General features: G+C 43.0%; 1 protein-coding gene across 2 annotated transcripts in view; it reads right to left on the bottom strand.

Moving 5' to 3' along the window:
• The window catches only part of FHDC1 (FH2 domain containing 1), a 47,740-nt gene extending 23,188 nt beyond the window's left edge, over positions 1–24,552 (bottom strand). The window contains exons 1-2 of one of the 2 annotated variants that reach the window (XM_077279329.1): positions 24,340–24,552; positions 9,441–10,035 (exon numbers count right to left, since the gene is read on the bottom strand). In XM_077279329.1, the coding sequence (XP_077135444.1) occupies positions 9,441–9,926 (486 nt within the window). In that variant the 5' untranslated portion in view covers positions 9,927–10,035; positions 24,340–24,552. Of the gene's footprint in view, positions 1–9,440; positions 10,036–22,348; positions 22,591–24,339 lie in introns of those variants that run through there. The other variant, XM_077279330.1, reaches the window with a different exon arrangement.
• Between the last annotated feature and the right edge of the window lie 3,177 nt (positions 24,553–27,729).

The following is a 27,729-nucleotide window of genomic DNA, read 5'->3' as shown; positions in this document are numbered from 1 at the left end:
AAAAAAACGTTGCCCCGCCCACACCAGTTTTCTTTGTACATTGTCTATTGACAGTGAGCTGCTCATCAGAGGAAGGGGCGGAGTCAGATTAGCATTTACCTGAGCACCAGACCTGGCATTGATAAAGTCTTAGTGATAAAACCTACACTGTAAGTAAACAACTGCACACCGCATAATAACGGATACATCCCCAGACTCATTGTTTCAGCCCCGATCTCATGCTGTCCTCAGATTACACAGCAAAAACCTGCTGAAAGATTCCCTTTAAGATTTTTTAATTGAATTAAAACTCCTTTTCTAAATTTTTTTTTTTTTAAAGGGACCTTGTTGCAGCCATTTTAGGTAATAGGAAAACTCCATTAACTGCTATTTAGTTTCTTAAATATTCCCTGCTTCTTGCTTCTATTCCACTACAATGTATCCAGTGATCCTAAATAGTCTTAATTAAAAATCAAAACACCTAGTAAAGTCAGAGGCTTTACCTACTGCACTGCCCCTCCTCTATGCTTTACACTGCATCTAAGACTCAAAAATAAAAATGAAATTAATCCACAGGGAAGTAACAAATGACACATTCTTATAAACACGTTGCACATTCTCTCTGGCACCATTTGTGCCTTCTACGTGTCCTCACCCAATAAATGTCCTACAGGACAAGAGTCAGCAAACAACTTTGGAAAAGTGACGATACATATAATTAGTGCGGGACTTGTACTAACCATAACATCACCCAGCAGCTATCAGTTACAGGAGCCATCACATGATGGCGGAGCCTTGTACCACGTAAATTAAAAGAGTCTGTGCCCCTCCTGCGTTATCATCTTCCTGCCGCGCCATCAGCACTCTCTAATTCCGTCTATGTATAGTCTCTGAAAACAGGTCTTTATCTGGGGCAGCAGGACAAAAGCACAGGATGTACGTTCTCTATAGAAAACTATTCCTGATGAAAAGCAATCTTATTTTATCCAGAATAACGGGAGATATATCTAGGAACGCTTGAGAATCAGACAACCCAATGCTTTTTATGATACTGTACTATCCAGACCATAATAAAAAAGTGAGGAAACTGAAGTAGCCAGAAACAAAACAAAAATCTATGAATGCACTGCAAGAACATAATCCAAATTTGACCTTAGGTTTGCTTTGAATCCATGGCCACAGTGCAACAACGTGCCAACCAACCAAGATCCACAAGTCCCCGGTGAGAAATGAAAATGTTAAGTGTTTGGAAAACATATTGAAGTTCCTTTGCACCCTGCAATTTGGAGTAGAACTCACGAGTAGAGCCCATGCAGCCTCACACCCCTCAATCTGTTCTCCTAATTTCACGTGCTGATGACCGGATTAGAGGTCATCTTCTCTTACTACTAAAAACATATGAAGTAATCGGGGCTCTCCTTGTAACCTGAACAATGCCTTCACTGGCACATCACGGGGCTGGCTCTAGGCATACAGTAGCAAAGCTTCTCGGTGGAGTCACGTGTCGTCAGCGGATGCCAAGGATCACACAATAAACAGTAAATAAATACTCAGAGAACATCCGCGTATTGCACCCAGGTTCAGAAGCTGCTACGTCACAGTGGGTACACACCGTACCGTTCATTAACCCACTACAGATGGGGAGAAAGTCCCAGCCCAGAGTCCATGCCAGAATATAAAGCTGACCTTTTCTACCAACAAAGGCAAGAGGCAGCAAATATCTATTTGTACTTGTATCACTAACTGATGTGCCTGGAGTGAGTAAAATTCCCAGAGAAAGTCCCACTATGTACCCATGAACAGTACGCCATCAAGAAAATATATTTCCACATCAAGTCCTCTATGGCCATTTATATGGATCTGTAAATAGGAGCGGCACAACACAATGGGAATGATGGATAGTTCACTAATGAAACAATGGACCAACATTATTGTACAGGGAAACCTCATCTTTTATAGATCACAATCTGGCCACAGGTGCTCCTCAGTCAGCCATAGTGTAATGTTAACTTACTGCAAGGGCAAGTGTATATACATCTCTACACACGTCAGCCATAGCATAATGTTCAGTTATTGCAAATACACATGTCGAGGGGGGAGACAATATTAGGCAGCATGTGTGGTCAGTTACCAGTGTCAAGATGTTGGAAATGGAAAAATGGGCGAGCATAACGATAGAGACTCTGACAAGGGTCCTATGGTGACAACTGCATCAGAGCACCTCCGAATGCCAAGTTATGAAGGGAGTTCCAAGTACACAGTGGCTAGCAGCATGCAAAGGTGCTCCAAGGAAGGACAACTTGTGAACCAAAGGCAAGGACCATTAATGCAAGTGGGATGTGGTGGCCAACTCATCTGGTCCAATCCTACAGGAAAACTACTGTAGGACAAATTGCTGAAATAAGTTTAATCTTTGAATATTTGGAGAGTTTTTTTACCTCAATATTTGTAAGACGCGGTGACGTGTTTCTATTATACTTTTCCTCCGATTGTTCCACTCCTGGTTTTGGTCTACAAATAAACTCACCGAACACTCAACGTGTGCACGTGGCCATAGTATCGGCTTTGACAGACAGCTGTCACATTAAACAGTGCATCACATCTTGCTTCCTGTTGGGCTATGTAGCTGCAGGGTGGTCAGAGGACCATTGCTGACCCCACTCCACTGTGAAAAAGGCTTATAATAGGCACGTGATAATCAAAACTGGACCACGAATAAATGAAAACTGGTGACAGTGTCTAATGAATGGTTAGTGCAACATGTGCGAGAAGAATAAGTCTGATCCATGGAGGCCCCACCTCACAATGTACAGGATCTGACTCACGTCTTGGTGTAGGGATATTTTATTTTATACGTTTGGTACAGTCCATGTCATTACAGGTCAGGACTGCTTCTGTAGCTCGAGGGGAGGAGGGACTTACTTAGAAATACAGAATATCTCAAGTGTGAGTACACCACTCACATTTTTATAAATATTATATTTTTCATGGGAAAACACTGAAGATATGACACCTTGATACAATGCACAATAGTCAGTGTACAGCTTGTATCCCAGTGTGAATTTGGTGGGGCCTCTAAATAGCTAAAATCGCTGGCAAAAAAAGTGAGCACATCCCTTAGTGAGGGGTGTACTCACTTTTGTGATATACCCTATATGGATTTAGTCAGGAAAAAAAAATAAAGTTTACAGCTTTCAAAAAGCTTCTTTGGTGGAGAAGAAAAAAAATTATGGTGTCTTAGAAAACAAACATAAACCTAAATGTTTTAATGGTTCAAAAAATGAACAAAAACCTACACAAATTTGGTGTTACCGTAGAGAATTGCTTTCGTCACCGTTTCACCCCACTTGGAATTTTTGTTTGCTCGTTCTTCAGTACATTGAGGGAGGGATGGTATGTAGACAGAAAATAAGTTATGACTCTTGGAAGAAGAAGAAGAAGAAGAAGAAGAAGAAGAAGAAGAAGAGGGTAAAAAAAAATGAAAGTGCAAAAACAAAAAATTTTACTACAATGGCTAAGGGTTTAACAACTCGCTTTCAGTAACCCAGATTGATAAGACGGCTTCCCCTTTCTATATCAGGAAAGAACCTTGCAATTTCTAAACTTCGGAGTCCAGTATCTTAGGACATAGAATCAGACAGATGGACCAATGAAACAAAACTGAGCCCATAAGTAATAGAATACCATGGTGGAGACGCACCCAAATACTAATTTTATCAACAAAATGCACCAAGGTGGAGTACTAAAGTTTTATAAAAACTAGATCCTTTATAAAAGTAAATCAATAAATAACAAAATTACGGTACATAAAAAGCAGAGTGCCACAATGGAGGAGAACATATGCAAATGTATAGTAAAGGCTTACAAGTTGTTTAGAATGCTTCCCAGTGCCTTCAGTATCACATACTACATGATGCCTCCTCACAAAGCTAGGGTGAGACAGGGCCACATGGCAATTAGCTCTTCACATGATGTGCTTTTAATTATTGACTTAGTTTTTGCTTTTTCCACTGTGATACATCCTACAGGCACTGGGAAGCAAACTAAGCCACTAATAAGCCTTTACTGTACATCTGTATCTGTGGCCCTCCACTCTGCGTTTTATCTAATTGTTGTTTTATATTTATTATCTTCAATAAAGGATCTAGTTTTGATGATACTTTAGTGCACCATCTTGTCGCTTTCTGTTGGTATAAATAGACCAATGAGCCGCTGAGTAACCAGAGGACAACACTTTGCATACTCCGTTATGGCGGCAGGTACATTATGTAATATACACACTGCCCATTATCATAAGATGATGGAGCCACTGGGTAACTACCAAAAATAACACAGAAAAGAGTCTGAAAAACCAATGCCGAAATGGTCATGTTCTTTGTCGAACTGAAATGTGCGTATACACAAACTACCATCAGTGGAAAGGGGCAGAGGACGACATTTCGGACACTACGTCAGCAGGAGACTTAATGGAGTCTGGTGACATTCCTCTGATTTATAGCCGCCGTCTCTTACTAAAACAAGGGTCTGCCGCATGAACAAAACAAAGGGATGTTCCATGGACTGCTAAGCACCCATGGAGGTCTGCACCCACTGTTATTTTACCATATCTCCACAAAAAGAAAAAGCTTTATTGCACATTTATGGCACGGCAATGAACAAGGACAAGTTACTGGTAGTCTGGAGCACAAAACTGGCTCGTACCCATGGTAACAGGGCAATGACTATCAGAGCAGCCTACCCAAGTAATAGGGGAGCCTTGTTACACCACGTCTGTAAAATAGCCACGTCCTAAATACAACGTCTCGTAGCTTCAATATTACATCTTTTTGTGGCAATAAAACCATTTGGTAGTGTAACCGGCGGATCTGGGAAATGCAAAGAAAAGCATGAATCACCTAGCAGCACAAGCCAGAATAAATTGTTCTTACACCCTGTACGCTTGCCGACATGTGCAACGCCTGTCATTATCTCCACCTTCAAACACGATCACACCTAAGACCACAGTCTGCACCAAAACACCCAGACGAAAAACACCTCTCGTGTGTCTTGGGAAGCCCAGGGCTCTTCAAATTGTACAAATAGTCCCAAGCATCCCCGCGTGTCCCGTCCAGCACACCAGCTCCTGGAACATGACAGTGAAGCTGGCCAAATAGTACACCGTTTGTAAGACTGAAAAGGATGATTTACGGTATTTTCACACTGTTTTTGCACTTTCATTTTGTTCCACCTTTTCTTCCAAGAGTATCTGTCTAGATATCAATATGAAGTTTTTTTGTTTCACGGAGATGTATTTATTTTTCCACACACAGCATAAAAAACGAGCAAAAAAATTCCAAGGGGGACAAAAGAGAAATGGTCACAATGAATTCCCCCCCTCACTCAAGAGTTCTTGAAGTAGAAACCAAACTTGCGGGTTTTCAAATCCTTAAGGCTTTTGGAAATTTTGTTCCAGAAACTCCTGAAAAATCCCCCACAAACCTTAGTGTGAACAGACAGTCAACTTTCTAAAGACCACTAGGGTATTTTCGTGATGAGCTGGACATATTGCCAGCCAATGGCAAATATCTATTGCATAGTTGATCTGCTGTTTCATTTTTTGGGGGTTATTTTCATTTGCTGTAGTTGTAAATTCATTCATGGCGAAAGCTAAATCTGCATCCCATCAGTCCAGACCAGGCCAAAGATCACCAGAGACTGGTTTGCAATTTGTCTTTTTACCTTTCAGCATTGTTGTTCATGACAACAATCTTTACAATGGCCGGCTCTAATGGTGGGATTTGTTTATTTACCTGCCCGAGGCTGTCCGAAAATTGACCCATCCTTCCAATTGTCCTGAGGGCTACAGGGATGAGCTCTGGATACACAGCCTTGTAGGCTACGTTCCCACAAGGAGTTTTTGGAGAGTTCTTGATGCTGCATTTTTTTTTTTAAATTCAAGTATTATATCTTACACTTATTATTTGCAGAAATGCTGCATACAATCTGCAACATCAAAAACTCACCAAAAAGCTCATCGTTGGAACGTAGCATTTCAAGTGTGATTTTCTATTGATCAGACCATGAAAAGAGACAATACACTGACAAAAACGACTAATATTCCCAATTACTGGCTTTACTGTAATAGCAATTTTATTCCTGCAGCGACAAGATATTCTACATACTTTACAAGCTGAAAATTAGATTATTGCAAAATGAAATCGAAGGTCATCTCCCTGATAGAGGAACAAAAAACTAACGTCACATACAAAACAGCACTTTATACATGGAAAAAACCCACATATCAAAAGGCAAAGCCACTAGCAATATAGGCCATGTTCTGACATGAGAAAGCATTTTTTTTTTGCATGTGCCCACATCAAAATGGGCAATCACAATCTGCTGTGATTAATATGTTTTTCAATGATTTGTCCCTTTTTTTGTTTTGGTGCAAATCTGATGCAATTTTTATTGCAAGCTTTGTTAGTACAGAAACGGTGGAATTCTGCACTTAAACACAATCTAGTTTTTACATGCTTTTTTGAGGTTCCCCATAGAAGCCTATAGGGAAAAAATATGCACCAAATAATACACCGTTCAACAGTGGGCAGGAGTTTCCATGAAATCGCGTCCACTTTGCATGAACTGTTACATTATGTGCACCGAAGAGTAAAATGCAGCATTTACATTTTGTGTGAACATGGCCTAAATCTGCCTAAGGCTTCTTTCACACTAGCGTCGGGCTCGGTCCGTCGCAGTGCGTCGGGCCGAGGTCCCCGACGCTAGCGCTGTCTCCGCCACACAACGGGGGCAGCGGATGCATTTTTCCAGCGCATCCGCTGCCCCATTGTGAGGTGCGGGGAAGTGCGGGGAGGTGGGGGCGGAGTTCCGGCCGCGCATGCGCGGTCGGAAAAAGTGGACCGTCGGGAGCAAAAAACGTTACATGTAACGTTTTTTGCTCCCGACGGTCCGCCACAGCACGGCGCAACCGTCGCACGACGGTTGCGACGTGTGTCATTGCGTCGCAAATGCGTCGCTAATGTTAGTCAATGCAGAAAAAACGCATCCTGCAAGCACTTTTGCAGGATGTGTTTTTTCGGCAAAACGACGCATTTGCGACTAGTGTGATAGTAGCCTAAGATGGATTGGGATCCTATAACTATTGAATATGGATGGCGCCACAGAGACTTTATGGCATTGCAGAGACAGGTTATTTAGCATCCTCATTGAGAATTAGAGCTGGGGCAGTGTTGGACGCAGGCGAGTCAGTAGAAATATACGTGAAAACCTGATGCTAAAAATTATACTAAAGTCTAAATATTATACATAAAACAGTCTAAATATTATACATAAAACATTTATAAAGACTGGGATCTGGAAAAAGTTTTGGTTATCAGCTACACAGCCTTGGGAAAATGGATTTACTAAAATAAACAAACTACTTTATGGGGGTTTCCCCCTTTTCAGTAAATGCAGCACAATTAACAATACACCCCCAGATTTCTACACACTCCAGTGAATGAACAGAGACACCCGGCCAGCAAACCTCACTATGTTTGTAATATTTAACTATCAACATTTATTACCTGTATTAATCATCATCACAAGCATATACTTGTTCTACTTCTGTTCAGGACATGGGATGAGTTAATAGTATTTCTTGCTACCAGCTGGATGCCAAGTTAGGAATTAGTATCTCATCGCATCTTATACCTTTATCAACAATATATTTTTTTCCATCCATTAAAGGGGTGTTGAAATCTGACAAGTTACCTTTTGTCCCAAGTTTCGGTGCTTTCACATTGCGTTCAGACATTGGTTCAGAAGCCCTGTTGGGGCTTATGTCCAACTACCCCCCCCCCCTCCACAAACCGTAATTCGGACGTATGTGCCGATGGGGCCCATATACTATAATTGTGCCGGCAGAGCAAACATACGCTCCACTGTGCATCATTTTCGAGTGTGTACTCCTACTAGAGGCAGACCCTCAGACACAGGCTACTAAGTCTAAGGGTACCGTCTCACAGTGGCACTTTGGTCGCTACGACGGTACGATCCATGACGTTCCAGCGATATCCATACGATATCGCTGTGTCTGACACGCAGCAGCGATCAGGGACCCCGCTGAGAATCGTACGTCGTAGCAGATCGTTTGGAACTTTCTTTCATCGCTGGATCTCCCGCTGTCATCGCTGGATCGGTGTGTGTGACATCGATCCAGCGATGCGTTCGCTTGTAACCAGGGTAAACATCGGGTTACTAAGCGCAGGGCCAAGCTTAGTAACCCGATGTTTACCCTGGTTACCATCGTAAATGTAAAAAAAAAAAAAAAAACAGTACATACTCACATTCCGGTGTCCGTCAGGTCCCTCGCCGTCTGCTTCCCGCACTGACTGAGTGCCGGCCGGAAAGCAGGGCACAGCGGTGACGTCACTGCTGCGCTCTGCTTTTACTTTACGGCCTGCACTCACAGTCAGTGCGGGAAGCTGAAGGCGAGGGACCTGACGGACACCGGAATGTGAGTATGTACTGTTTGGTTTTTTTTACATTTACGATGGTAACCAGGGTAAACATCGGGTTACTAAGCACGGCCCTGCGCTTAGTAACCCGATGTTTACCCTGGTTACCCGGGGACTTCGGCATCGTTGGTCGCTGGAGAGCTGTCTGTGTGACAGCTCCCCAGCGACCACACAACGACTTACCAACGATCACGGCCAGGTCGTATCGCTGGTCGTGATCGTTGGTAAATCGTTTAGTGTAACGGTACCCTGAGTGTCCACCTTCAGATTTCAGTGATGCGACACTTATAATACTGTGCGCTGTTTCCATACAATGGTTTATCACCAGGAGATTATCACTGCCTTGATCACAGTGAGCCATGGTCCAACTCAGCTACACCTATAAATTGAGTCACAACTGCTGCACTAAGTAAACGAAGTGATACATCGTTGGAATCAGGGTCTACCTTCCTACATTATAATGCTCTCAGATAAGGAAGTAAAAACCTGGTGACTGAATCCCTTTAAATTGACCTTATGACAGAAGCTCAGCAATAATACTAACATAGTTCAACAAGCCCGTTCATCTTCCATTGGACATCAGAAAGAGTCTGTTGCCCCCCATTACACATTAGATGGGTGGTCGATCCAACCGAAATCATTGGGTTCAGATGATGTTTATCGAATCTGCAGCAATATCTCAAGTTGTAGCAGCTACGCGAACAATGCAGAAGGGGGCATTGTTTTTGCAACTTCTTCTGTACTGCCCAAAAACGTGCAGCCATCTTTTTTTTTGCTGGACTAAGAACCAATAGTATTCAGATAGGAAAATTGCATCCAAGGAATATGAGAGAAAGAATATCTACTGTGGTATGTTACATGACTATTGCAGCTTTAATTCATACTAATTATGGTCTTTGTAAGCTAAATCAATAAGCTCCTCAAACAATTAATGTAATCCTTTGTACAGTTTAATTAATAAGTTACCTCATCCTTCAGCTCACGGAAAGACGACCTCGAGCTCCCCGCTCTCTTGAGTGCTCCTGACTTTAGATCCTCTTGTTGCCCAAACAATTCCTCAATGGTCTTTGTGTCGATCTGGTACGGATGTTGTCTAGCAGCTATAGTCCAGATATTGGTTTTACCCTTCACCTGCTCTTCAGGGATGGTTTTCCAGAAAAAATTCCTAATTTTCTTTTTCTTGTTGTTACTGCCATGTCCATAAATACCGTTTTGTAAAAAAGGAGGTGGTGGGGGAGCCCCAGGCGGGGGAGGTGGTGGTGGTGGTCCTGGGTGGGAACCATGATTCTGAAAGAGAAGTGGTGGAGGAGGTGGAGGCGGGGGAGGAGGTGGTGGTGGTCCTGATGTATCGGCTAATCTGTTATCAAGCATTAAGTCACTAATGACCACATTGCAGTCTCCATTCTCTTTATCGTTGACCAGGGATACGCAGTTCATAACATGCATCTTCATGCAGACTTGTCGCCAAAAGGGGCATCACTAATGCTGGACCTCGGGGCCGTAGAAAAGCATCCTAGTCCATAACATCACCGCCAAACCCATGTATGTTACGTGTTCAGACCTGAAATGGACCAACAATACAATTATTTTCATGTTCTAAAACAGTAGTAAACGCACAGTTGTAGTTTTGAAAGAACTGGATAATGATACATTGGAGACCACTGCTGTAGGGCCACTCATGATATTTTTGCTTAAGGTACCTTCATACTAAACGACTTTGACGTCACCGCTGTGCTTAGGGCCGGCGCTTACACAGTGCAGGGAAGCTGAAGGCGAGGGACGCGACAGACACGGCAATGTAAGTATGTAGTGTTTGTTTTTTTAACATTTACACTGGTAACCAGGGTAAACATCGGGTTACTAAGCGCGGCCCTGCGCTTAGTAACCCGATGTTTACCCTGGTTACCCGGGGACTTCGGCATCGTTGGTCGCTGGAGAGCTGACTGTGTGACAGCTCCCCAGCGACCACACAGCAACGCTGCAGCGATCGGCATCGTTGTCGATATCGCTGCAGCGTCGCTTAATGTGACGGTACCTTTACGTTTCATACCTTCCCTTCTTGGTAAGAGCAAAACCTTTTACTAGAGAGTTTCCACTATCTCAGAGAAGGTACGAAAGGACATCAATGACAACAGTTACCTTCATTACTCTTTAGCTGCCTCATGTTTCCTCACCCACCTACATGTTGACTTTTCAGCAGGATAAAGGATATTGGACACAAAGGCTACAGTGACGTTAAATTACTCCTCCCGCTATGATATTTTCCATGATAGAGAATCTCTTTACTTGGATTATTTTTAGACAAACACATATGCATCCTGGAAATGTACCTGCTGCCATGTTTCCCTGAGCGGAGCTATGAACAAAGCAAATAGTATAGCTCCAAGGTATTCCTCAGTTGTGCAGGCATTTCTAGTCTATCCTGAGGTTTTGGTTTACAACGAGTTAGCCATTTTCTTTAAAGAAAGTATAAGGCTACGTTCACACCTTCAGTAATCTAAGAAGAAACACACACACAAAAATATAAGAATGATCAAGAAAAAAAAAAAAATCCCATTATTGGTGAACTCTGTTTTTGGCCCGTTTTCACAGGCTAACTGTGTACAGAGAGATCACTAATACGATTGTTCTGTCCCACTACATATGTTATTGACAGTAAATCCCCAGTTTACACAGGGTGATGTGCTGCCGACAACAACGATTATTTTTCTGGCACAGACAATCAGATGATCTGACGAAGGAGCTTTTTGATCATTTAATCATGTGATCGCCATTATGATTACACACTCTGATATTAGGGATTGAGAGTTTCTAGGAATGCTCCACCTGTTGAAGAGCAGCTAAGTCTCTGTTCACACTTTAGGCCTCATTCAGATGTCAGATTATCTCAATTGTGAGAAAAACAGAAGACTTATTTGGTCAGTGTCAGTTTTTCTTGAACGTGGAGAGAAAAATAAAATAAATAAACTTCTCCATCTCCTATGTGACAGTCAATGAACATCGGATTGCAGTTGTCCAAGTGCAAGCCTGTTTCTTCACGGACTCAGACTTGCGTTGCTGATATTGACTTTACGCTCAGATCAAAATCAGACGTCCTCGTCATTTTTCATACACGTGAATGGCCCCATAGACTATCACAGGTACGAGCGCCATAAGTGAAAGTCGCAGATAGAACTTGTATGTGAAAAACATCCGCCTGAATGAGGCCCAAGTCATGTCTGCAGATTGCAATAACTATGCTAGCATGCTTGCCAACATATATTGGCAAATGCTCATGGCCCCCAATTTCATCCATAGATTGAGTTAGGGTTTCTGCCGAGATTAGAGCTGCGGGCTACACATTCCTTGTGAACAAAAATGCAAAAACCGGAACAACCCACAAATGCAAGTGTGATCAGAGCCTTATGAATAATAGGGTCTATCGCCAATGCAATCATCAGTTCAGCACTTTGAACATGGTTACTCAGGCTACAGCTGTTCCGACACGCACATATGATGATATATGTGACTACGTGTCAGCCATTTCTTGATCTATGATGGCTTGATGACAACTTAGTATTATAGGTGGGAGGTTTCTATTCTAAAACACTAAGTAAATACCGAGGAACCTAGAAACATCTGGTTACTAGCACTTTCATCTAGCGGAGGCCTTGCATTTACAGTCTTGTCTTTGTCATGCTTTGTGAAATCGTCACCCCTACAACTCCATGTGTGGCCATACCTGACCCATCTCATTCTCATAGCAAGCCAATAGTGGAAGTACAGTTTCCAGTAGTATCAGTTACCTACAGAAAACTGAGCTTTCAAATACCACTGGGATAGAAAAAAAATAAATGACTTCCTACACTACTAACCTACAATAATCTACCTAGAACTTAAGTAGAAGGGGTCTTAGCATGGCAGCCACAATCCAGAGTACTTGTATCCTGTTAAAACAAATAGACTCCCTTTGTCCCTTTTAGACATCTCAATTAGTGAGTGGTATCTATTTGTCTAATGATGGAGTAATTATGGTACAGACACAAAGACAAACACAATTCACCTTTAAGTGACAAAAACCAGAAGACTAACCACCCAGATGGAAAAGTCCTACTCCTAGCTCACTAAAGCCCCGCCATACACTTTCGATAAATGCTGGCCATACACACAGATATCAAAAGATTCGGCTAACACCAATTTGTATGGAGGTGCTGGCCAACTGATTATCGGGGGGGGGGAGGAGATGTGTCGATAGGGTATGTCAAAAGGTGTAAAATCTCCATAGCAAGTCACAAACAGTAAAGCTCCATCTTGGAGCCACTCTGAAGAGTAAATCATTATCCAGATGAATGTCACTTGACTTCCCTACAGATACAACCATTTAACCCCCTGACTACAGGCTGCTAGTGGGAACAGCAGCCTACAATCTGCAGGAGTTATCACATAGAAACTGTTCTCCCATATTTCTTGAAGTCAATCAGCACACAATGGTTTGATAATTGAGGTCTACATGTTATTTCAGGTAAATACTTACACGAATATTAAGGTGACTGGCAATCAGGTCACCTCATTTACAACTTTAGAGCTACTTTAAGAACAATATATAGTACATCCTTACAATCAAGTCAGGATATATGAAGCCAGCACTGTAATCATAGGTTTCATCATAATAACTAGGTAAAACAATGACAACCTCCCTTCTTCACCAGCACCTATAGGAGGAGTGGATATAGGGCAAACTTTCAACATTAACCAAGATTAAAAAGTAGCCTATACTTAAGGAATGACAAGCAGTTATTACCACAAATCTAGCACTGATGATGTTAGCCTTTATGATCAACACGAGGTTCAATAGATAGGCTAAAACCCCACATATAATAGACTGGATAATTTGGACAGGACAGGCCAACCACCTGATGTGTATAGTGGCCTTCTGACTCTTCCCCGATAGAAGTCGGGAAAGGGAATGATCAGGCAGGGGCAGATGGAAATTCAATGGCTGATCATTTCCTTTTCAGGGGAGATAAGCTGTGATTTTCTCTCACGCCCCCTCCCCCATGGAAAATACATGATCAGAACTCAGTTTATGGGGGGAGTTGGGAGAGTGGGGAATGTCCAGTTATCTTGAGTATGATCAGCTTTGGTGAGAACAATATTATTAATGTGATTAGGCAACAGACGGCCCCATCTCAGGCCGCCAGTGAATAGGCTATTCGGCTATATCACCATGGGTCAGAAATGTGGTGGATTTTCTGACAGAAAATCTGCAGAGGATTACAGTATTTGGGAAGTGGATGGAGTGTAGACAAATTCTTAACACATGCTATGCTCATCGCGCCATGGAAACCTGACAAATTAGCCTATGAACGAATAATACTTTGTCACTGGCTGAACTAATTGTGTATGTGGCCTAAAAATCATTGTTGTCAATAGCACATCCCCACATATAAATAGGTGACATGCTGCCCACAATATGCAAGCTGTATGGGAACCAAGTCATAGTGTTAATGATCTTTCAGTCCCTATACAGTTTGCATCAGCCCATGTAAAAGGGCCTTAAAAAGAAACCTGGCAGAAGATTCATGTTGCCTGAGCCATGGAGATAAATAAAAAAACCAAACAGGTGGACTCTCTTTAAAAAGGGACTGTAAGCACAGAATGACTGCTCAAACCAAGTACAGGTGCTCAGTGCATCATGTCGTGGCCAAACATTTAAAGTGAACCGGTCACGTGAAAAAAAAACAGTATTAGGCCGGCCTCACACTAGCGAGTTTTACGGACGTATGAACGCATAAACTACGTCCGTAAAATACACATAACACACGGCCCAATGATTCTCTATGTCCCAGCTCCTATCAGCCGTATTTTACTGATCCGTATTATACGGTCTTGTACGGCCATACAAAATCGCAGCATGCTGCGTTTGTCACCGTATTGCGCAAAAACAAAATCGCCAATGAAAGTCTATGGGGGCGAGAAAAATACGGATTACACACGGACCAGCAGTGTGACCTGCGAGAAATACGTAGCGGTGTTAGAGAGAAAAGCCGGTAATTCAATTGCCGGCTTTTCATTTCTCCTTCCCAAACCCGACAGGATATGAGACATGGTTTATATACAGTAAACCATCTCATATCCCTTATTTTTTTGCATATTCCACACTACTAATGTTAGTAGTGTGTATGTGCAAAATTTGGCCTCTGTAGCTGCTAAAATAAAGGGTTAAATGGCGGAAAAAATTGGCGTGGGCTCCTGCGCAATTTTCTCCGCCAGAGTGGTAAAGCCAGTGCCTGAGGGCAGATATTAATAGCCTAGAGAGGGTCCATGGTTATTGGCCCCCCCGGCTACAAACATCTGCCCCCAGCCACCCCAGAAAAGGCACATCTGGAAGATGTGCCTATTCTGGCACTTGGCCACTCTCTTCCCACTCCCGTGTAGCGGTGGGATATGGGGTAATGAAGGGTTAATGTCACCTTGCTATTGTAAGGTGACATTAAGCCAGATTAATAATGGAGAGGCGTCAATTATGACACCTATCCATTATTAATCCAATAGTACGAAATGGTTAATAAAACACACACACATTATTACTAAGTCCTTTAATGAAATAAAGACACAGGTTGTTGTAATATTTTATTATTCTCTTAATCCAGCTGAAGACCATCGTTCTGTAACAAAGTAAAAATAACAAATCAACAATATCTCATACCTTCCGATGAGCAGTCACGTCCCACGAAGTAAATCCATCTGAAGGGGTTAAATCATTTTACAGCCAGGAGCTGTGCTAAAGCACTCCCTCCTGCCTGTAAAGCCCCGGGTACTGAATGGAAAGCTGGGTGATCTGTAGTTACCTTGAGTTGCGGTGATGCGCCCTCTGCTGGATGTCCTCATGAACTGGAGCCTTGGAAAAGTTCCCACGCTCGAGTTCATATGAGGACATCCAGTAGAGGGCGCATCACCGCAACTCAAGGTAAGTACAGATCAAACTGCTTTCCATTCAGTACCCGGGGCTTTACAGGCAGGAGCGAGTGCTTTAGCACAGCTCCTGGCTGTAAAATGATTTAACCCCTTCAGATGGATTTACTTCGTGGGACATGACTGCTCATCGGAAGGTATGAGATATTGTTGATTTGTTATTTTTACTTTGTTACAGAACGATGGTCTTCAGCTGGATTAAAAGAATAATAAAATATTACAACAACCTGTGTCTTTATTTCATTAAAGGACTTTGTAATAATGTGTGTGTGTGTTTTATTAACCATTTCATACTATTGGATTAATAATGGATAGGTGTCATAATTGACATCTCTCTATTAATCTGGCTTAATGTCACCTTACAATAGCAAGGTGACATTAACCCTTCATTACCCCATATCACACCGCTACACGGGAGTGGGAAGAGAGTGGCCAAGTGCCAGAATAGGCGCATCTTCCAGATGTGCCTTTTCTGGGGTGGCTGGGGGCAGATGTTTGTAGCCAGGGGGGGGCCAATAACCATGGACCCTCTCTAGGCTATTAATATCTGCCCTCAGTCACTGGCTTTACCACTCTGGCGGAGAAAATTGTGCGGGAGCCCACGCCAATTTTTTCTGCGATTTAACCCTTTATTTTACAAGCTACAGTGCCCAAATTTTGCACATACACACTACTAACATTAGTAGTGTGGATATATGCAAAAAAAAAGGGATATAAGATGGTTTACTGTATGTAAACCATGTCTCATATCCTGTCGGGTTTGGGAAGGAGAAATGAAAAGCCGGCAATTGACTTACCGGCTATTCACATATCTCGTGCTGAATTAAATATAAGTACAGGATATATATATATATATATATATATATATATATATATATATATATATATATATATATATATATATATATATATATATATATATATATATTTTAACGAACATTTGAGCCCATAAATCCATTAGATGTCGGTTTTGCAAGCCTGCGAGAAAATATCGCAGTACGGATGCCATACGGATTACATACGGAGGATGCCATGCGCAAAATACGCTGACACACCCTGCCTACAGATGACATACGGATCACTATTTTGGGGACTTTTCTGCGTATTACGGCCGTAAAAAACGGACCGTATTTACATACGCTGAGTGTGAGGCCGGCCTTAACCTGTAGGTTAATAGAGGTTCTTGAACCTCCCCAGCGCTGGCAAAAATTAACTTCATTCCTCCAAGTAGCGTTCTGGTTTCAGACTTGACTTTGTTTATAGAGAGTGGTGGCTGTAGCCGCAGCCCCACACTGACAGTAACTGAGCATTAGGGAAGGTGTATTTAAGGGGTTGGCCCCACTGTGAAGCACCAAGCGGTGTGACTTAGTTTGAACACCGATTCCTTTTAGAGAATGTAGATTGTCTTTAAATGCCATTGATATGCTCTCTGTATAACCAGAAATTTGTCTGTATGACCAATGCGCAGGCGCCCAGAGAGACCCGGCGCCTGCGCACTGCAGTACTTTGCTCTGCCCTCAACAGGACAGACAAAGTACGCCTGCGCAGTAGCCGCTGCGTGAAGACCAGAAGAGGACGTCATCTGATGAAGATGGGAGGTGCCGGAACCGAACCAGCAGCGGGAACGCCCCTGGGTGAGTATAATCTAATGTCTTTTTCCCATCTTTTAGGATACATCGGGGGCTTATCTAAAGCATTACAGAATGCTGTAGATAAGCCCTTGATGCCGGTGGGCTTACCTCACCCGCGATTTTGGGCGTCACAGATTCTCTTTAATGATTTTATTGTCTTAGTGGGTTACATATTCTGAATCACAAGCATTAGGACAGTACGGTGGCTCAGTGGTTAGCACTGTAGCCTTGCAGCGCTGGAGTCCTGTGTTCAAATCCCACCAAGGACAACATCTGCAAGGAGTTTGTATGTTCTGTGTTTGCATGGGTTTCCTCTGGGTTCTCCGGTTTCCTCCCACACTCCAAAGACAAACTGATAGGGAATTTAGATTGTGAGCCCGCGCGTTTTTTTCCGCAGCATGTGCACAGCGTTTTTTGTTTCCCATAGGTTTACATTGTACTGTAAACTCACGGGAAACTGCTGCGGATCCGCAGCGGTCAAATCCGCTGCGGATCCGCAGCAAAATCCGCAAAGTGTGCACATAGCCTTAGTCCTAAATATTTGTAAGGGTTGGCCAAAAGTTAAAAATCTGTCCTGTAGATACCATATTAATATCCAAGAAATGGGTTAAAAGTGCCAATCTGTTGATTTTCTGTGTTAATCTCGAATCATAAAAGCTATAATGGGTTTATTGAAATCTATCCGATGAATGTCAAACATTAAGACAATACTGATGTATAGGGCAATGTTTAACTAACCCTCTGGTTTTATAATCAAGCATTGTGGCACTTCTGCAATCATGGCTACATCCTGAGAAAAGTGATAGCATAGGTATAGAAAAACCTCTCATCCAGGACCCCAAATCAATTCTATAACATCCTGCCTTCAGATAAGAAAGAAGTGCTGATTCAGGGAGTGGAACAAACAATGGAAAAACCCATCAAGAAGACACTTGAAAAACAAATGCTAAGTCTTTAAAGCCTTCTGTGATTACATGGCTATGGAAGTTGTGAAGAACGAACAATGCCACAAACGGCTAATATGAGAAATTAATGAAATCCATCAAAAAAAGCACACAGACGCTCATAAAATAAAGCCACTTGTTTTCGCCTGAGGGGCTTCTAAGGTTTTGTTATGATATTTCAGCACATTTTATAATCTCCCTGCTTTTTAATAAATGACACCTCAATGTTAATTTAGCGTGGGTTACATAAGAGTACCTGTACCATCACATAAAGAGCATGGTAATCGGAACATGCCAGAGCTGGAAACCCTTCTGGGCACCTTTACCTTGTCTTCCGTGTACCATGTACAACAAGATTAACAGTAAATCATTGGTTATACAAACATGTAGCCTAATAGGGTTATTTAATCCATGTTGGACACAGTCATGATTATTTTTTGAAGATCTGACACCCACCCAAATTGGTCACCCTCAATGATATGAAGAAACTCGACCTCAGGGGTACATTTTTTCCTTGTGGAAAGAGCTAGCATAGGGAGAATTATGGGCCATATAATGTTCCAGGGGGGGGGGGGGGATTTAAAACATGCAAAAAGCCTTTTCAGAGAAGAGGATAGTAACTTTTGCTACTTATTGGATGTAGCAATCGTAAAAGTCAAAACTGACCCTTTAAAGTCTTTGCCACATGACTTAGGATAAGAATCCAAACCAGAAACACAATTTGCAGACATGTGTTTCTGGGCATTTGCCCCTCATCAGTGCAAAGCATCAGAAATGATTTTGCTGGTTGAAAAGCTGCTGACAGAGGATCCAAAGGTTAAGTTTCTCATTGTGGAAAACGCCAAGTTGGTATAGCAAGAAATTGATCATGCAATGCTCCTTTGGAAAATTAAATATGCAAATAGATTTTCTGGTTTAGCTTCTTATCCTAAGTCATCTGGCTTGATATGGACCATTAGGTTAGCTACCTCCAATACGTGACCAGAGTTTATGCGCTCTTCCTTTCTGAGATGGCGTTTTGCATTTTGTTAACATTGAAGGCTATGGAAAATGGATCTGTTAATTAGCCATCCGTCTTTTTTTTTCATTTGTAATAGATCCTTTTTTTTTTGCTTACTGTATCCAGTAAGAACCATTTTCCAAAGACTTCAATGTTAAACCCCCCCCCCCCCAAAAAAAAAAAAAAAACCTGCAGATTCAGCAGAGATCAGTAATTTAAAAAAGGGACTAGAGTAGTGTCTGCACAACTTTTTTGCCAACAGATTGCTGCTGGATCTGTCCTAACTTATCACTACTGGACATGTGAACATCAGAGAGTTGTCAGCTGAGCGATCATTTGCTAGATGGCTATATCTCATGAACTGGTCAGACTTGTCATAGATGGTTGACAGATTTCCTGCAGAAATCAAGTTCAGTCGACATACCTGAAGTGTATGGGAGCCTTGAGATATTAATGACATATCCTTGGGATACATCATCAACATCAGATTATTGGCAGTTCGACAACCGTCAAAAACATCAGCTTACATCCAGTTTCTGCAGGACCTACACTGTACAGTGCCAGGGCACCGCAGCTTCAGAGTGAAAGCCATCAGCAACATGTTTAAGCCCAAGGTACGGCAATCTCATATAGGTGAGCTGTAAAGTGCAGCATGCAGTATATAGAAGCAGTTATAATTACCAATAGGCAAACAGTACAGCCAATATCACCTGATGATGATGGTAAATAACGTAGGGACACCGATGGTGGACCGGTGTCCCTACGTTATTTACCATCATCATCATCAGGTGATGTGCACGCTTTTGCTCTCTTTATATTCACAGCCACTTTATTGATTATTGTATGTTTGAGGAGTTAGTGATATTGGCTGTACTGTTTGCCTATTGGTAATTATAACTGCTGCTATATACTGCACGCTGCACTTTACAGCTCACCTATATGAGTTTACCTCTACTTAGGGATTGCCGTACCTTGGGCTTAAACATGTTGCTGATGGCTTTCTTTGTCATCTTTTAGCCCTGTCTAGCATCGTTTGTCTGGCTTGTTATTGTGTCTAGTTTAAATAAAATATTATTTGGTTTTGGATTCTATGACTGCGTGCTGCTTTCTTTCTATTGAATTGTGTTTTGCAGTTATCCTTATATCCATGCATAGGTGGTGTTTTGGACATATGGATATGTCGATGTATATAGCTATATATAGATATACATATATGGTCTTTTCATTGTGTTAATTATTGTCCACCACCAAAAATGCATATTGGAATTTTTCTATAGCTTCAGACAGTGTAGTGACCATTCTCAGTGCTGCAGCACAGCGCCTCTCATAGGAGCTAATTAAATGGCTCCATAACTAGATTTTGTTTGTCATTTTGTAAGACAAAAATTGGGTACAGTCATTTTGCAATGTCACATAAAATTGTCCCTGACCTCAACCAATCTCAGTGGAACCAATCATGTGAAATGGGGTTCTCAAACTGAAAATACCTTTTTGTCCCACGTGCCATCAAGAGCACACTCCTCCTCAGCCTCCCAGCTTGGCGCTTACTGACAGTTTGGACCAGCAATATGGTTGTGCCGCTGTTCCGAACTGTGTTCTCTCCGATGCTGCAAGATTTACTTCTGCAGCATCGGAGACATGAAGGTAATGGCTGGATCCAGCTTGAGAGCAGCGCTTACAAGCTCTGCCCCTCTTTACCAATGAGACTGGCCACCACTGATCGGCTGCAGCGGTAACTAGTAACCTAGACAGTGACTTGTAAACAATAACAGTAAAAATCCCTCTGTTTGAGAATGGAAAGGATTATTTATTAATAAAAGAAGAAGTTGAGACAACCCCTTTTAAAGCCTCTAAGGCAACTTATCTCCCATGAAAAATACTTGCAATGTTTACTTGCAATTTAGTGGTGAAGCTTTCTGAAGAAACATAAATATAATATGATTGCTCTATGGCAGAAACAATTGTAAGCTATTTGTGATCATCACTGGTAATGCTTCATGGTCATTAAATTACAGTCGCATTATTATGCATAGAATCTCACAATTTCATGCAACCCCATAGGAATAAATTCAACCCGACAGCATGCAAACGAATGTAACTACATCGGTGCACTCATCGCGTGCACCAGAGCCCCAGCACAAAATGTAAAAGATGTGTGATAAAGACTGGAAACAGCAGACGGAAGGCTTCCCACACACGACCACAACATGGAAAACCGCCTAATGACAACAATGCTGTCAGGTCGTGGATGAAGCAGGCTGTGCGTGTGGAAGACTTTCTCTGAGAGCAATCAATTACATCCAATCTGAACATAACACATGCCTGATATAAAAGCCCACTCCTGATGACTGCGCCGATACCACCATGTGTCTGCTCTATACAGCAACACTGCATTCCTACAGGACAGGAGGATACTTGCTAACTTTCACCTGTTAAGAGTTAGGCATAGAGATTTCAAGGTTTCTAATATTTGGTTTAATGATACTAAAGATCCGTCTACAAATGATCATTAGGAGAAGCCCCACGACCAGCGTATCTGTATAGTAAATTAACGTCGAGGCTTCCTCAGTACACGTGCAGATTATATGATAAGGGTCAATATAAAGAGGCGATCCCAAAGCCTTTTTTCTTACTTTGGGAGCCACATTGAACTCTAAGAGATGGTCGTGAGACACATCCAGCCTTCAACAGTAGAACCCACCATGACCGATGTGATGATGCTTCCCCAGAGAAAGCAAATTAAGACCTTGTGTTCCCCTCCCATATAGGCAGTGTACTTACCTCCAAGGGTTCCCATTTCGCACCCATTCGGTATTCCCATGTCTCACACACTCGCCACACTATAGCCGTCCAGTCAAGCTTCGCGTCCCTGGTGTGACCATCAGTATCATCCTATCTCCAGCTTACAACAACTCTCTTCCCAGTCTTGACTGCCAATACATACACACCCAGATCTACTCTTCTGTGCAGGGCAACTCACAAAGGCCACCATCTGGAGACCTTCACTTCATAACTAGTTACTAGACCAAGCTGGCAGAGAGCTGTGAGCCACACATCATGGGCCTACAAGCCACAGGTGGCTCCAGAGTCACAGGTTGGGGAGGCCAGACAAAAAGCTCATTTTCATCTGCTCATATTACATATTTATCGTTTATCATCATTTCAGACTAATGTATGTGTAACCACTTTGTAATTCCGCTACACAACGGCAGAACAATAAAAACAGTGAAAGGTAAACTTGTCATAATCTGGGCTGAGCGAGGCTACACACTGAACACAGAAGATGTATGAATTACATTACCACAATACGGACAGTACTAGTAGCCCAAGAAGAGCCGTACGTACCTCACTGACGGGTTACACGGACCACAAGTATCTCCGCACTTCTACACCAATTTCATCCTGAGACATGTCAGGCACCCCAGGTTCCCCAATTATTTTGCTCCACACTACTGAAATGGAAAAGTCACCTTTGCACAGACACAGGCAACACAACAGGTTGCTTGACAGCTTCCCTGGGAAAACCAATTAGTAATGCTTGTGATCGTGTGGGGATGAGATCAGCCTCCCCAGCCCTCCTCCCACCCAGGACACTCTCCACTGTCCCCTCCCTTTATTTTACAATGCAAACCTTATTTGATGTCACTTGTCAGCGCTCCCATTGAATGATCCTGGGTGGCGGTTAGTACCCAGCGTCCCTCCCCCTCCAAAGCCACTCAGTCTCCAAGGCTGGGAGTTATAATGGGAGTTTATAGCTCATACTTGGAATCAATGGGGAATAAAGACTTGCAACCATGGCTCCAGGACTCCAAAGCTCCAGCATGCAAAGGGTATCAATCACTGACCGCAGAGTGTGTGAACTCCAGGGACAATGGCACAACACACACACAATGACATGCTGGACACAGTCTATATTCTGAGCGTTACTTTATAGAAAAGTGCCCACAATACAAGATGTGATAGGATTCAGCAATATGAACATCATTGCCAGACAAATACCACAGCAGTGTGTGCGGCACAGCCACGGATCACAGATACTAGTAGACTTGTGTCCACAGCAGGTCCAGAGAAAAGGAGCAGTCACTGAAACGTCAGCAACAGATCTGCCACAAGTAGTCATTTACGGGAAACCTCAAAACATTTAGGATTTTGTGGAAACTATTTCTGCAGAAAATTACCAGGCAAATCTGTTTTCATTTGATTTCCCCTTAAAAGCTTGAAGTGTGATGGGAATAAGAAGTAAATGGCTTTAAAATCTGCAACAATTCCTACTTTAATTAGGGAGAGTTCCCACACTGCAGATTTTGATGCAGGAAATTCTGCAGCTGAAAAATCAGTTCCAGTTACTTGAGCGGGGTTATTACAGATGAATGGGATGGATGCAGAACTTTCCACACCACAGTTCGCAGCAAATACACTCTATGCGAATGGACAAGGGGGAGGGGATCAACTGTCAAAACGAGGGATGTGAGGCGGATTGTGAAATCCATACGGCCGGTCAAATTCTGTGCATAAACTTTCCAGACTCACTTTCCTAGCACTGTATTCTGCTGCGGAATGGTGTGGACTCGCCGTAATAATCAAGGAAAGTCCCAGCACGTAACCGGGCGCTGTAGATGGAACTGTTCAATATCCCAGAATAGGACTAAAACCAAGGAAGTTCAGCAGCAGCTCTGCATGACATCAGTGAGGACCCCGCTGTGGTAACATGTATGACCGCCCTACCAGAGGATGTGCTCATCAGCTGCACATTATGTACACGCCTGATAAACTCCTGTGTGCAGAGGTGTAGCCTCAATCAATAAGTCATTATACTATACTGGAGGCTGCACGGCGACACCACGCACGATGCACGGCGACACCACGCACGATGCACGGCGACACCACGCACGATGCACGGCGACACCACGCACGATGCACGGCGACACCAAGCACGATGCACGGCGACACCACGCACGATGCACAGCGGACAGGCAGAACAAACAACACATGTGTAATATTAGCCAAGACATCAGCCAGCACTCATGGGACATCAATATTTCATTAGTAACAGAAGTGCAAGCTGCAACCAGATCTACAGATGTAGCAGAGCTGAAGTGGTCACTCCCCGGTCTATTAGTCCTGATAATGGGGGTGTTCCCCACACTTTTAATTAGCACAGGAGGACCACTCTCTAATAAGGGAGAATTACGTTTCGTCACTTATTTCTATAGCTTGTGACAAATGCCAAGTTCGGCTCTGCTGCATCTCCAGCACTAGAGAGATGACTGCAGGTGCACCTGTCTCATCCCCCGGGAGGACGGCACCTCTGACTGCTACAGAAAGCGACTTCCTACCTGCAGCTCAGTGGAGGTGTCCGGTACATGTACTCCTCAGCCCGGGAATGTAGTCGCAGCCTCCGTCTCCAGCAGCCGCTGCTGTATTCTGCCGGCATCCGCCAATCTCCGCACTATCTCAGCGCTGCTACTGGATTGAGGAGTGCGCACATGCGCAGTAGGCTGATCCAAGGGCAGGGCGGCAGCAGGTACAGCGGACTGCCCCGCCCCTCCAGGACAGGCAGGTCGGCGGTGACATTACCTTCTCCCGGTCACGTGACGGGGTACTTGGCAGGACGGTGCTGGGGGCCGCACTGATTATATCACCGCACAACATGCTGCCTATTGTAGAGTCATTGCACTAACTGCATACTGTGCTCTCTGCTGTAAAGGGGGAGAAAGCGGAAGGTGTGAATGAGTATTAGTGCTGGGATATCAGTTATTGCGGGGTTTAACCCTTCCTGGTTTTTCTTTTTGTTTCTCTTGGTTGTAGTTTTGTATGACGCCATTCATTTTACCATAAATGTACAAAACAATCTGAAAGATATCTAGTTGGGGTAAAACGGTGAAGAAAGCACAGTTGCCCCATTGGGTTTTGGGTTTTGCTTTTTTCTGTGCTCAGTGTGTGGTAACAATGATTCTCCGGGCCGTACGATCACAGCGATCCCAAACGTCTATTGTTTTCTTTTATTATTATTTTTGTGGTGAAATAGAATTCGCCAGCTATAGAGGGCTCGATAAATGGCAAAATATACATGGAGATGCCCCCGAAAAACAGCAGAGGACACAGATCGCCCGTCATAGGCAATAAAGGCGCAAAAGATGAGATGAACATTGCGACCACATCCGAACAGTCCTGAGCAGATCGTGTGGGGAGAGAGGTCAAGAACATGTTGTAGGATGTGGACCCCTTTATTGCAAAAAAATTGATACAAAAAGGCTGGTTTTTTTTTAAGGGTGGGTGGGAAATATTAGGGTTAATTATTTATATTGTCTTTATAAGTTTCTTATAAGGAATAAATAAAGAATAAGAAAAAAATCTGAACTAAGTGGGGAAAAAAACCATAACTAATATTTCTGTTCATCGAGCGGTGTCAGAGTGCTTTTAGCATGAAGAACTGTTATTATTATTGGTACAGTTTTCTCACCATGATTAAGACGTTAGTCAAAATGCATCGGAAGAACGCTGCAATGTGTGCATAATGCTGTAAGAAATTATAACTTATTTACAACCATTTCCTTTTTTAAAAAATGAAATAAATTTACTGATTTTACTACCTTCCTGCTGGATTCATCGATTTTTCTGTGGACTGAGTGCTCAACTCTTCCGTGCAGGAACAGGTGTGGAATAGCCGATATTCAGGTTTTTTTTGTTTTTTTTTGTTATTATTATTGGTACAGTTTTGGGATCCCTGCAGCATTTGATAACTATGTATTGCATTTATTGCTGGAGGTGCACAAGCTCTGTTCCATAAGGCCACGGTCACACATTCAGTATTTGGTCAGTATTTTACCTCAGTATTTGTAAGCCAAAACCAAGAGTGGAACAATCAGAGGAAAAGCATAGAAACACGACACTACTTCTGTATTTATCACCCACTTCTGCTTTTGTATTTTGGGAATTTAAAATTAATTTCTCTTTCCTCTGATATGGCTCTCCGCATCATCTTCCCAGAAAAAAATGCTTTGCGCATGGGCAGGGCGCCCACTGAGATCTGACTGCCAGTACCAATAGGTTATTTTCGCTATTGGTTCATTTTGATCACTGTGATAGAGCCTATTACCAGGGCCGGACTGGGATAGAAAAGCAGCCACGCCACACAAACCCCACCAGCCCACATACTATTGTTGAGGGAGGATCTAAAGTGATCTTTCACGGTTAACTCAGTGATTTCCAAATTAATCTACAGGGCATTGCCGGCAACTGAAAATGACCAGACGGAGACGTGTGTCTCTGGGGGGATCAAGCAGATCTCTGCGCCCCCGTTTATTGTGTATGCCTTTTCATAGTCATAGAAATTATACTTCAACCAATCAGCATAAGAACACGCTCACAATTCTTAACCTATAAGAATGTAAGAACAATCTGTACGTCAAAGTCTCGTAGAACAATACACCCTCAGTCTCATGTTGTGTTCAGATTGCAACAATCAAGGTCTCATAACAGCTGTAAACTTTAGCCTAGTAACAAAATTTATCTTAAAACAGCAAAATGGAGTCGAAAAGCACAAAATGGAGAATCTTTCTTAATTTGTCCCTTCACACTATAACACTCCACCTACACCCAATAAGTGGATTTTGCTATACTCTGTTGTGCCCCTCAACACTCCTCTAAGGGTACGTGTCCACGTTCAGGATGGCCGGCGGTATCGTCGGAGCGGCAAACCCGCTCTGCGCTAAGCCCCGCCCCCTTCTGGGATGCGATGATGCCGGATGTGTTCATTGCACACATCCGGCATCATCGCACCCCTCGCATAGGGCCCTGTGTTATTCCTTGCGGCGGCGCAGCGTCGCCGCAAAGAACACGGACATGCTGCGATCTTAAAAGACGCGCAGCATGTCCGGAGACGCAGGGCCGACGGATGCGTGTTTCCACGCATAGTGGACACGGGATTTCATAAAATCCCCTCCACTATGCTGGAACATCTGGACGCTGCGTGTTTGACACTGCGGCCCCACGCAGCGTCAAACACGCAGCGTTTCCTGAACGTGGACACATACCCTTACAGACTTTATTTGAAGAGCCATGTATGAATGGCACTGCAGTGCGCAAGATTGACCACAGGTCCATTTACTTGGTGTTCTTTAGAGCGCCGGTTCTTGGGATCATGAGGGTCCCAGCGGTTGGACCCCAGTGACTACAAAGTTCTCAGGATAGGGGATTATTTGGCATAATCCATTTAAATGGGTTTTCCAATATATATTTTTTAATTTTTCCATAGGAATACTGAAAATAATAAACCAATATTAACCCTTCCAAAGACCAATGTTGCCTCTCCAACAACAGGACAAGAGTGGTACTGTGCTGTGTATATATCGGTACTGAGGACTAAGAACCTAGTGTTCGAAACGCGTTCAGTTATGACTGCCGTGTGATCTTTTCTCCGTTTTTTTGTCAGCCTTTGCTATTTTAAAGTATGGAATAAAGATATAATATTTTTATATTTACGTCCTGGAGCTGGAAATCTTGCTTTGTTTGGTGCTTCATCCACGTCACAGCGGAGACGTCTTTTCCCTGCTCGGATGCTCTCACCACAGCTTTTGGACTTTCATGGGTGAGCTGAATACTTCTGTTTTTTTTTCTGGCTGTGTATATATACAGGACAGGACGAGTGGTACTGTGCAGTGTATATATACAGGACAGGAGAAGTGGTACTGTGCAGTGTATATATACTGGACAGGAGAAGTGGT

The sequence above is a fragment of the Ranitomeya variabilis genome, chromosome 1 (assembly GCF_051348905.1).
Source record: "Ranitomeya variabilis isolate aRanVar5 chromosome 1, aRanVar5.hap1, whole genome shotgun sequence".
Lineage (NCBI taxonomy): Eukaryota > Metazoa > Chordata > Amphibia > Anura > Dendrobatidae > Ranitomeya > Ranitomeya variabilis.
Note: the sequence above shows the minus strand (reverse complement) of the source record. Positions and strands in the feature narration are given on the sequence as shown.